This window comes from Zootoca vivipara, chromosome 12 (genome assembly GCF_965207765.1).
Source record: "Zootoca vivipara chromosome 12, rZooViv2.hap1.1, whole genome shotgun sequence".
In the NCBI taxonomy this organism is placed as follows: domain Eukaryota; kingdom Metazoa; phylum Chordata; class Lepidosauria; order Squamata; family Lacertidae; genus Zootoca; species Zootoca vivipara.
The window spans coordinates 44,274,748-44,287,032 of NC_142595.1; the positions used below are offsets into that span (position 1 = coordinate 44,274,748).

The 12,285-nt window shown below is 48.6% G+C and overlaps 1 protein-coding gene and 1 non-coding gene across 4 annotated transcripts in view; one reads left to right on the forward strand and one right to left on the reverse strand.

The window, feature by feature from the left end:
- The first annotated feature begins 3,266 nt into the window (after nt 1-3,266).
- The window catches only part of PFAS (phosphoribosylformylglycinamidine synthase), a 38,928-nt gene continuing 29,909 nt past the window's right edge, over nt 3,267-12,285 (forward strand). Inside the window, exons 1-6 of one of the 3 annotated variants that reach the window (XM_035135461.3) lie at nt 3,267-3,390; nt 7,725-7,872; nt 8,104-8,239; nt 9,214-9,319; nt 10,103-10,289; nt 11,692-11,797. In XM_035135461.3, the coding sequence (XP_034991352.2) occupies nt 7,734-7,872; nt 8,104-8,239; nt 9,214-9,319; nt 10,103-10,289; nt 11,692-11,797 (674 nt within the window). In that variant the 5' untranslated portion in view covers nt 3,267-3,390; nt 7,725-7,733. Of the gene's footprint in view, nt 3,391-4,647; nt 5,168-6,585; nt 6,969-7,724; nt 7,873-8,103; nt 8,240-9,213; nt 9,320-10,102; nt 10,290-11,691; nt 11,798-12,285 lie in introns of those variants that run through there. The other 2 variants (XM_035135460.3, XM_035135459.3) reach the window with 2 other exon arrangements.
- TRNAQ-CUG (transfer RNA glutamine (anticodon CUG)) lies at nt 4,425-4,496 on the reverse strand. The gene has a single exon. It is a non-coding gene; the product is annotated as a tRNA-Gln (tRNA).

The following is a 12,285-nucleotide window of genomic DNA, read 5'->3' on the forward strand; positions in this document are numbered from 1 at the left end:
ATGACAAACTAAATCACTGCATGTAGAAAATCAGCATGTCAGGGAAAAGGCTCCTTCCTGACCTGCTAGTAGACAGCTGCTACGTGTATGGATGTTTGTGTGTTCTAACAGACAAATTGATTTGGAAATCTGCACCACTTCCTTGGCATAATCTTTCAACATACCTCTCCAAAATCTCTCGCTTGAGGCTAAGTAGCCACAGGTGTGGTTATACTTGATCTCATCTGGGAACTGGTGGGTGGCATCAATTGCATATCCTAGAATCCTAGAATCATAAGAGTTGGAAGAGACCACAAGGGCCATCCACTCCAACCCCCTGCCAAGCAGGAAACACCATCAAAGCATTCCTGACAGATGGCTGTCAAGCCTCCGCTTAAAGACCTCCAAAGGAGACTCCACCACACTCCTTGGCAGCAGGTTCCACTGACGAACAGCTCTTACTGTCAGGAAGTTCTTCCTAATGTTTAGGTGGAATCTTCTTTCTTGTAGCTTGAATCCATTGCTCCATGTCCGCTTCTCTGGAGCAGCAGAAAACAACCTTTCACCCTCTTCATCCTTTTCTATATTTGAACATGGCTATCATATCACCCCTTAACCTTCTCTTCTCCAGGCTAAACACACCCAGCTCCCAAAGCCATTCTTCATAAGGCATTGTTTCCATGCCTTTGACCATTTTGGTTGCCCTCCTCTGGACATGTTCCAGCTTGTCAGTATCCTTGAACTGTGGTGCCCAGAACTGGACACAGTATTCCAAGTATCCTAAACAAGCCCACATGAGGAACCCACAAAATTATTTACTAGCCTGCCAGAAGGCTAGCAACATGGAAATGCAAGCCCCTAGCTTCATAGCAGGCTAGTGAAAATATATTGCCATCTACCAGACAGGGAAGGGGCAGTGTGGAACTGCCCCAGGTAGCTTGGGTGCCAGGCTACCTGCAAAATTGAAGGCAGCTGAGCAGATTCACTTGCCTGCCCTCCATATTGCCTTTGGGCAATGTTGTCGAATACAAAGCTGTTTCATGCTACTTCTGCTCTAGGGAGACTGTCACATAACCCAGTCTGGACTGATGGACCTCTGAATGTTGCTGGACTACAAATCCCATAACCTGTTTGGCCAGGTCTTTCTCCCGTCCCATCCCTGCAGGCAAGAGGACCACACACCTGTTGATGGATGATGTCAGGTGAGTGGTCCTCCTGCCCACCTGTCAAAGTTGGCCCATGAGGAAGGGCAGAGATGCTGCCCTAAGCAGGATTGAACTGACGCGTGGGATGTTTACTCCAGCTTCCTGCTGCCGTGTCGCTACCCAGCATCGCATTGGATGTGACTTCGGGAAAAGAGACCTTTGCGGGACAAATGGGGAGGCCTGCAAAGCCAGCCCAGTGGTTGGCAATGCCGGCTGGCCCTGAGGGGGAGCTGGGAGTCCAGCAACATGTGAAAGCAGCCGCAGATTCCCTCTCCCTGGCGTAGCCCCAAACTCCTGCTGGCCTGCCAATCAGGTCATCATCTGCACATGGCTGGGACACAGAGTCCTCAAACTCTCTGCAACGCACTCTCTGAACTGCCAAAAAAAAAAAAAAAAGCTTTACGCTTATGGTGACTTGATTTGGCCTGTTTGGGCTCTTAAAGGAGGCCAATGGATGGTGTGTGTGTGTGGGGGGGGGGTTATGGTGTCCCCACCCCTTCCCTCTCACACACCCATGGCCTTGGATGAGGTATTTCACTGCTGCTATGACGTCAGCAGAGCAACTAAAGGAGAGGTGGCGGCAGCTCCACATTTGCTCTGCGGAAGGCTTTTTGCTGAGCAAGCTCAGGAGCTTTCAAGTATGGAAATCCACATTAGGTTAACTACAATACCCCCCCCCCTTTTGGTAACGTACACTATCTTTTCTCTCTCTGTTTTGTTTTCTATGTTGGTACTATTTCTTCTTTCTTCTTTCTTGTGTCTTACTCTGCGTCCTTGTAATTTTTCAATAAAGAATAATGACGATAACGAAAAGTACAGGAAACGACCATTCTCCACCATTAGGTTTCCCTACATCCAATCTGATCTGTTGGCTCCCACCCCAGCAGCGCTTATAAACCCCACCTGCTGAAGTTTGCACTGTTAGAATCTCTTCCTTTTGCTTGTCCTGAATGAAAAGAAGCCGCCTGTTTCAGGCCAGTGCCCCAATCTGGCCCAGCGTCCCATTTGCATAGCGGCCAACCGGGTGCCTCCAGAAGAAGCCAGCAAGCAGGACCTGAATGCAAATCCACTTCTCCAGATCCAGTGACCCATCTAGTCCAGCATCCTATTCTCACAGTGCCTTCCTGCTGGAAGCAGACAAGCAAAAGTATTCAGAAGCAGTAGAGGTAAAACCTAGCCACCAAGCTTAGTAGCCACTGACAGCTTTATGCTGCATGAATTTGTCTAATGTAGTAATTTTCCCATCAGTACCTTATTTATTTGTCTGTCTGTCTGTCAGGAAGGAAGGAAGGAAGATGACCTTCAGTTGGTAAAAGAAACAAGCAATTCTGGCAGGCGGCCTTGGGATAGAGAGAATTGGACCCTAACTGTCGAAGGCTGGTTTTATAGTTAGTTGCAGAAACTCAGGCCTAGGGCCCAAATAATAGAATTGTAGAGTTGGAAGGGACCCCGGGGGTCATCTAGCCCAACCCCCGGCAATGCAGGAATCCTGCCCACAGCTGTCCCTGGATGGGCTCGAACAACCAAACTTCTAGTTAACAGCATGGCCCATTGTGCCCCGCCGTCTCTAGCTGGCTCTTGGGACTCTGCCCAAGTCATACCTATCCATAGCTATCAGCCATTATGGATAAAGGGAACTGCCATGTTCAGAGGCAGTGTACCTGTAACTATTTATTTATTTATTTGGTGTGGCTAACGAACAGTGTTTTCAGAGCTGCTGCCTCCAGACTCTGCTGCCTGCTGAACCAGACTGGTGGTCTGATCCCATATGGCTTTTTCCTGTATTCACCAGGAGCTGGTTAATAATAGATTTGGGAACTGTTAATCACTGACACATCAAAGGTTCAATGACAGGAGGGCATCTGCTTATCCACCCTGGGGAGGGAGGGTCACTGAACCCCACAAAGGTAAAAGTGATCAATTATCTCCCCCCCCCCAACCCCAATTAATTTTGGGAGACTTGGGTCTTGTCTTGGCTAGTTTTAACCTGATCATGATGTGGCAGGGAACAATATTTCTAAAGAATTTTAAAAGTGCCTCTGTGGTTGGATGTCGAAATGCACACTCTGGCTCAAATCTGAACTTTGATCACAAATCTGCACATATAAATTTAGAATGGGCTGAGAAGGGAAGGCGCTCCACAAGCTACAGGAAGCCGCAGGTGGCAAAGCCTAAACTTGGGCAATTTAAGTAGCGGAGCAGAGGGGTAAGTAAAACACCCATTTATGTTATTTATTAAAGCAACAGCTCAGGCTAATAAGAGCACAGTAAAGGCACTGTGTGTAGCAGAAGCCAAATCCTGCAATAACTTAGAATCAGAATTGTAGAGTTGGGAGGGGCCCGAGGGTATGGTAATCTAGTCCAACCCCCTGTAAAGTATGAATCTCAGCTGAAGCATCCATGACAGATGGCTACCCAAACTCTGCTTAAAAACATCAAAGGAAAGAGAGTCAATTTCCTTCTGTGTTTCCTGGTTCATACTAACCATTGTTTGCTGTGAAATTGGAAGGGGGGGATGGACGACAACAACATATCACTGTAGTTCGTTGTGCAAATCACCCAGCACACCTGATCGACTTTAACTGCAATACCTTAATTTGTTGGTATGTGGCTGAATCCCACCAGAAAATAGCAATACAGTATTCTGGATGTGCCCTGGGCAGGTTTTCGCGGGAACCGACCTATGATTTTGGTTGCTCTAACGAAACTGTCACCCTAATAAGGATTTTGGAATTTTCCTTTCTTTTTGTGCTTGCCCCTCCTGGCATTAGACTTAGCTACTTGTGTATATCCCTAGTTATAGGCTGAATCTAGACACACACACAAAAGCGAATCGGTTAAACGCATTGTAAACTTCATACAGGGAAATCCCATTGGCGAAAGACAACCATTTGGTGTTACAGTGTTATAACGCATTATAAAGCGCTTTATCTTTACGAATGTAGCTTAGTCTGTTATATAGTTACTCTGGGCATACTGCTAGTCTGTATCTAAAGAAACAGAAATAAATTGCCATCAGAATATTTGTCCATCTAAGCCAGGACTGCTTACACTGGCTGGCAGCAGCAGCCTTCTGTAGTCTCTTGCCATTGCTGTTGGACCTCAATGAAGCTATCCATACCGTAATAAATCTCGGACAACCAGTGATGGATTGTGAACCCGTTCTGCCTGCAAGCGTGGGTTCTGCCCACAAGGGATCTTGCAAAGCTTCTTTGTCTTCACAAAAAAAATCCAAGGAGTAGGTTCCACCGAGATTTGAACTCGGATCGCTGGATTCAGAGTCCAAAGTGCTAACCATTACACCATGGAACCTTACACAAGAACTTTCCCTGGTTACAAGTGAATTAGGTACCTGGCTCTGGTACCTCGTAACCCCCAGAAAGTTAAGTGGTTTGGAGAAAGAAAAGGATAAAAAAAGTTTCTGAACGACGCTCAACAAGGGGCACGAGAAGAGCGCATTCTCAGCGCAGGAGGGGAGGAGAATGAGCTAGGACTCCTGGGTTCTCTTCCTGACTCCGATCTCAAGAATAGGTGATTTGGGGATAAGGACTGCATTTGGGAGGCAAAATGTCGAGGTGAGGGGTGGAGCTAGTGACTCTCTATGGGGAAATCGTACGGAGGAAGGGGGTCAAAATTCCTGGGTTTACCTCCTTACCCCTACCCCCCCCCCCCGCGGCAACAAAGTTTGTCCATTGCCCCCACGTGCCTCCATTCAAGGCCGGAAGGGAGGGAGGCAGAAGGGAGGCAGGGGGATCGGCCAATGGGGAGGGCGCTGCCTCGAGTCGCCGCCTCCCCCGCGGAACGTCCCCCTTTTCTCCTCCCATCAAAGGGGCAGCGCGCAAGAAACTCCCCCCCCCCCCAGCGCAGGGGAGGCAGGCGCCCCTCATTCCCCCCCGTGATCAAGGGCCCGCCGGGGTAGAAGATCGCGTTGTTGTGGGGCTCAGAGAGCGTGTGAGAGAGGAGGCTCTCCGCGGGACCCACAGGTAATCGTTATCTCGATGGCACGCGGGGAATCCGGGGGGAAGGCTGGCTGGCCCCTTGCGAGATCCAGGGGCGCGTGGATATCAATCATTTGCTCCGCGGCCGCGCGCTACGATCTGGTGGGGTAGGAAGTGCTTCTGCGCGGGATTCGAACTCTAGACCGCTGCGGACATGTTGGGTATAACTAGCAGAAGCTATGTGTGGCGTGCGGAAGTTGGTGAGTTTCCACTTCGCAGGGCTGAATCCAATCCTTCCCGGGATAGCTTCCAAGCTTCTGCTGCGGTTCATCTTCAAGGTGCTACAGATTTATTAATTTTTGTTCCTGCTTTTGTTAATTTTCACATCCATGTCAGAAATAATATCGAACCCGCGTGTGGGTTGTCCACACGTGATGATTCCTCGGTTGGAGAAAGGGCTGGTGAACAGAGGCATGCAAACGCAGCCCCGTGCGTAGAGAGCAACATGTGATCCAAACACGACTTTAAAAAGGGGGGGGGGGGTAGCACACGATCTTTTTACAAATCGGCCCATGTGCCCCCTTTCACACAAATGCTTGTGCACGTGGAGAGACAGTGTCTACCTGCAGGTTGTGGCTGTAGTCAGAACATGTGAGCAAGACAATTTCTTGCTGAAATCGTATACAAGTTTTTTTTTCCAGTTAAAGGATTTCAGCAGGGAGTTGCAGGGCATGTGCAGGTTGGGAAACTGCATAATATCTGTGCTGAAACTTTTGCAGCCACAAACAGTATTGAAAGTGGGAGTGCATAATGTTACCATAATGAGCACAAATAATTGTGAATGCACAATAAAGAGGGTGTCTGCAGGGGCCCTTAGGCACCAACCCCCTGTTTCTCTTTACAGTAGATCGCTTTATGCTTTATGCTTGAAATTAGCCAAGATTAACCAACCCTTAATCTATGTCCCTGAATTAAATGCATCCTCCTCCCTTGATTATCCTTGCCTCCATTTCCCTACCTGTAGTGGCTCCTTTGAGTTGAATTTTAGACTGTAGAGTCTTTGGGGGCAGGGAACTGCCCCTCTTGCACTTCATAAAACATCTTGGCGCTTTAATGAGAACGTTATTACCGGTAATCATCAGTAAGAGCATCAACACTTTAGTCAGGACTTCTGATGGCAGTGACAATGAAGTCCCAGTTAACTTTAGCTAGATGGTGTGAAAAGAAGAAAGGATCAAGCCACGTTCACAGAGCCAATCTCTGCTGGTTGTACGCGGTGTGCGGTTTGCCGTTTTGTTCTCAGTTGCCGTTTGAGAGGCGGAGATTTGGGGGATGTTCCCTGAGCCTTTTAAAACTTGGACGATGAAGCAAGACATGTGATTCGGAGGCCACTGACCTATTTGCTTCTTCTTATCTCTGGCATATTTGGCTCCAGCGAGCTGGCCTTTGGGACATCTGTGATTAGAGCAAGGTGGATTCTGGGGTGGAGAGGGACATTGAGAAAAGGGGGTAGGTGGGAAACCCGTGGGTTGATTCAGCCCACTCAGGGCCGGCTCACGCATGAGGCAAGGTGAGGCAACGACCTCAGGCGGCAAGATCCACAGGGGCAGCAGATCTGTCCTCCAAGGAATGTATTGTCTGCTGCCGCCGTCGCCTCTTCAGCGGCCTCTTGGTAAATAGGAGGTGCTGTTGGTCCCAATGTTCCCAATGTCCTTGTTCCCAATGGACATCTTCATCCTTCTTCCCTGGTGAGGAGAGCGCCATTTTGTGGTTTGCCTCAGGCGCCAAAATGTCTTGGGGAGGCCCTGCCACCAAAGCCTCTTCATCTGTTGGCAGACACACACTGGTAAGCTCTTGTCTGTATGTTCATTCCCCTGGCATCTGGCTCAGTGTCTTATGCCGAGGATTGGCAAACTCTGGCCCTCCAGAAGTTGTTGGGCTACAATTCCCACCACCCCTGGTTCCTGGCTGGGGTGTGGAGTTCAACATCCGGATGACCACCCTTTCGTGCCTTGAATCGCGGGCCTAGTCGATGCCTGGCAAGGCCTGCTTCCTCCGTTACTGTGGTCCTTTGCCTGCCACGGGTCACTTCCTGCCATTCTGTGGCATCTGCCCCCTTTGCCTACCCTTCCTTTCCCTGGGTAGACCAACCTAGGAAGCTGAGTCAGACCCTTGATCCATCTAGCTCTATGTAGTCTACACTGGCTGGCAGCGACTCCAGGGTTTCAGAGCCACAACCCTGCCTGGATGCACCTTTTACGGAGGAGAGGGGTGTCGATGGCTACTAGCTGCAATGGCTGTGCTCTGTTGCCACAGTTGGGGACAGCAGTGCTTGTGAATACGTGTTCTGGAAACCAGAGTCCTCTTGTGGTTTCTCACAGGCCACTGTGAGAACAGGGTGGTGGATGAGATGGGCATTTGGGCATATTCTTCTTCAACCTTCTACATGCAAGGCAGTTTTACTGCCACTGACTTCGGTTCCTTTCCCCAAGGAACCTTCCATCTCATTTTGTGTGTTTTTTTAGAAGGAAAATGGAGGCCCCTTACAAAAACGCCATCCCAAGAAGTCCCTCACTGTTGCTTTCTGTTCTTTCCTTGGCAGGACTCCGCCATGGGGGTCCTACACTACTACCAGCGGCCCAGCGAGGCGGACACTGATATGGGCACACTTCTGCGTTCGGCTGAAGCCATCTTGGGAAATGGCGTCCAAGGGGTGCAGAAGGAAGTATGTTTCAACGTCAACTGGACAGGTACGAAAATGGGACACGGGCTGTGTCTGGATTCTGATATGAAACGAATGGGGAGGTATGGAGGGAAGTGTGCATATTGATTCTTTTTTCCCCTTTTTTTGAGTAGGTAGAGGTTTGGCATGGGGCTGCCCCCCCACCCCTTCTTGTCGCAGAGCCAGTTGCCTGGTTGGGTGATTGCCCTGTTGCATTGTGGGTAGCTATAATCTTTTCTCCCTTCTGTTTCCTCGCCAGGAGGAACACCCCCAAACTCTGAGGAGACGGAGATGCTGCTGTGGATCTTTGGTTGTCCTTTCGAACACGGCAACATCGCAACCAAGTCCTTCCTTAGCCCAACTCCTTCCGATCTGCTGATAGAGATCGGCCCTCGGTGCGTCCTGAGCTGAGGAAGAAAAGCCACTCTGCCTACTGGAATGGCGGGGGGGGGGGAAGAGAGAGAATGTGTGTATTGACCTGTTTCAGGCATCATGAACAGGCCTCAGGCTTAGAATCATACAATTGTAGAGTTAGAAAGGGACCCCAGGAGTCATCTAGTCCAACCCCCCCTGCAATGCAGGAATCCCAACCAAAGCATCCACGACAGATTACCATCCAACCTCTGCTGAAAAACTTGCAAGGAAGGAGAGTCCACCACCTTCCAAGCAAGTCAGTTCCCTTCTTCGTTTCCTGGTTCACGCTAACCACAGTTTGCTGTGAAATCTGAAGGGGGGATGACAACATATCACTGTGGTTTGCCTCCAAACCAGAACTGGAAACTCTTGTTTAAGAACCATGGTTTGCAATTTGTGTTTGGCGGCAAACTATGGTTTTGTGGATTTTGATGTCGGGGCAAACTGGTTACTGAGAAACAGGGTGGAAATTGGAGTACTTTGGTAGGAAGGAGTGTCCTCCCCCAATGCTGATCACAACAGACAAACTATGGATTAGTTGTGATGTCTGAAACTCAGCCTTTACAGCTGAATCAAATGTTATATGAAAGCTTTCATTTGCTAACTTAAGCTACTTAACCAACACCATTGTTTATTTGTAGGTCACATCAAAATAATTTCACATAGTTTGCTGTTATAAGCCATATGAAAATTTAAATAGTTATAAACACTAGGCTAACGAAAACATCTATTAATAAATATACAGTAAAATTGAACTGTCTGCTAATAATTCAAACTGAATATTGAGCTTTAACAATGCCCCCACACACACCTCAAAGTTCTGCAGGGATCCTAAACTGCAGAAGCAGGCTTGTCTCTGGAGTCAGGCAGGGTTCCTCACCTCCCAAGCCAGGTGAAAATAGACCAGCCGAAGGAGGGAGCAGGTTTTGCTGAAACCAATGTTTTATGTTTGTAGGTTGAACTTCTCAACTGCGTCTTCCACAAATGCAGTGTCAGTGTGCTGGGCAGCCGGACTAGAAAAGATTGACCGAATCGAATGTTCTCGTCGATACCTTTTCAAGGTGACTGTGGGTGGGTCTAAACACAGGAAGAAAACCGCTATTAGATTGTTTTAACAAAAGGAAAAAATCTCTATGGAAAAACACATTTTAAAATTTCCTGCTCTATGGTGCCATCTGGTGTTGTATGTTTATAGTGCGCTGCAATATTTTGTTGGAGGTTGAGCTTGCTCATGTTGATGGATTAAACTCATCCTTAATCCACTTGGCTGCCCAATCCCAAAATGATGATGATGATAATATTGGGCGGCTCCCAATAGAATATTAAAAACACAATAAAAACATCAAACATTAAAAACTTCCCTAAACAGGGCTGCCTTCAGATGTTTTCTAAAAGTCAGATAGGTGTTTCTTTCCTTGACATCTGATGGGAGGGCGTTCCACAGGGCAGGCGCCACTACTGAGAAGGCCCTCTGCCTGGTTCCCTGCAACTTGGCTTCTTGCAACAAGGGAACCACCAGAAGGCCCTCGGCGCTGGACCTCAGTGTCCGGGCAGAACGATGGGGGTGGAGACGCTCCTTCAGGTATACTGGGCCAAGGCCGTTTAGGGCTTTAAAGGTCAGCACCAACACTTTGAATTGTGCTCGGAAACGTACTGGGAGCCAATGTAGGTCTTTCAGGACCGGTGTTATATGGCGGCCACTCCCAGTCACCAGTCTAGGATGGCGCTTAGGAACATTTCACTGATTTGCAGTCCTGTAGACTCGTTACGCCAGCAGATACACAAGAACTCCATAGGGATTTGGAAATGTTTAACTCGATAGCTTCCACACCCATTTCTTTCAGTGCGGGCAACGGCCATCGGCATCCCAGGAGGCCTCCCTAGCATCCACGCTGTATGATCGGATGACGGAACAGTGTTACCCAGAACCCATCGTCAGCTTTGCTATAGCCACCCGCCCTGAGCCTGTGTTCCATGTCGATATTTTGGGAGAAGGGAGACCTGCTCTGGTCAAGGCCAACAACCAGCTCGGTATGAATCAGCAGGGCAAAGCAGGGCTTGGAATAAGGATGCAGGGCTTCCAATGGCTTCCAATAGCCATGCTCTGCCTCCACAGTTGCAGGCAGTGATGCTTCTGAATGGGTGACACCTGGCTTGAGAGCAGTACATGTGAAAAGGATCTAGGAGTCCTGGTAGACCACAAACTTGACATGAGTCAACAGTGTGATGCAGCAGCTAAAAAAGCCAATGCAATTCTGGGCTGCATCAATAGGAGTATAGCATCTAGATCAAGGAAAGTAATAGTACCACTGTATTCTGCTCTGGTCAGACCTCACCTGGAGTACTGTGTCCAGTTCTGGGCACCACAGTTCAAGAAGGATACTGACAAGCTGGAACGTGTCCAGAAGAGGGCAACCAAAATGGTCAAAGGCCTGGAAATGATGCCTTATGAGGAATGGCTTAGGGAGCTGGGCATGTTTAGCCTGGAGAAGAGAAGGTTAAGGGGTGATATGTTCAAATATATAAAAGGATGTCATATAGAGGAGGGAGAAAGGTTGTTTTCTGCTGCTCCAGAGAAGCGGACACGGAGCAATGGATTCAAACTACGAGAAAGAAGATTCCACCTAAACATTAGGAAGAACTTCCTGACAGTAAGAGCTGTTCGGCAGTGGAATTTTCTGCCAAGGAGTGTGGTGGAGTCTCCTTCTTTGGAGGTCTTTAAGCGGAGGCTTGACGGCCATATGTCAGGAATGCTTTGATGGTTTTTCCTGCTTGGCAGGGGGTTAGACTGGATGGCCCTTGTGGTCTCTTCCAACTCTATGATTCTATGAATGCCACTTTCTGGAAGCTAACTCTGAATTTATTATTGTCTAACCTGAGCTTGCGTGAGCACAGCATTGGTAAATAGCTCCTCGGATCCTTTCTCCTTTTCACTTAGCTGCAGAGACCCACATGGATTTAGAGCAGTGTTTCTGAAACTTGGGTCTCCAGCTGTTTTTGGACTATAACTCCCATCATCCCTAGCTAGCAAGACCCAGTGGTCAAGCATGATGGGAATTGTAGTCCAAAAACAGCTGGAGAACGAAGTTTGGGAAACACAGATCTAGAGGGATTCAGCCTTCTGGTCTTAAAGGGTTTTGTATAATTTTGGAGCTGTGGGAGGGACCCGAGGGTCATCTAGTCCAACCTCCTGCAATGCAAGAATCTCAACTAAAGATGGCCATCCAACCTCTGCTTAAAAACCTCCAAGGAAGGAGAGTCCACCACCTTCTGAGGGAGGTGATAAAGTTGTGTTCGCCCCCGTCAGAGAGTATTCTGGCCCTACCTCTGAAAGTGGAAATCTTCCCTTGATTATGAGAAACAATATTCTTTATTTGGCCGGGTTTGTGTGTATGTGTTTAGGATAAACTATAGATGCTTCCCTGCCTTACAGGTCTGGCTTTCGATTCCTGGGATCTGGACTTCTACACCGACCTCTTCAAGAAACTTGGGAGAAATCCCACCAGCGTGGAATGCTTTGATCTCGCTCAGTCAAACAGGTGTCTGCTTGGCTATGGGGTGCAGAGGGGTGAGGTGGGGAACTGGGAGAAGCCTCCCTGCTTGAGGCCCAGGGGACAGGGCAGCTATCTTACAGCATTGAGTTCTGCAGATTTTCACCATGTCCTGGTATGCAAAGTTTTTATAAAGTAAAAGTTTTTAAACTGCAAGCTGCCTTGTGGGTGGGGGAGAAGGCCTTTTTGGGGTCAATAGTAACTTCATTAAAAACAACAGCAAACAAATAGGTTTTGGATAACCCTATGCCAGGGGCTGGCTCCCTTGATGAACTGCATGCTTTCTGCGGCCCCCATCTGGGGCTCAGGAGCCCAATTATGTCAATCCTTGCCTGCAGAGCTGGCAGCCTCTCACCCTTTTTTGAACATCCTCCCTTGTGACATGTTCCCAAAGCCTCTCCTCCACTCCTCTCCCCTCTGCTTGGGAGTCCTCCAGGCAACCGCTGCCACCACCCCTGGTCTCTGAGCTTCTCCCC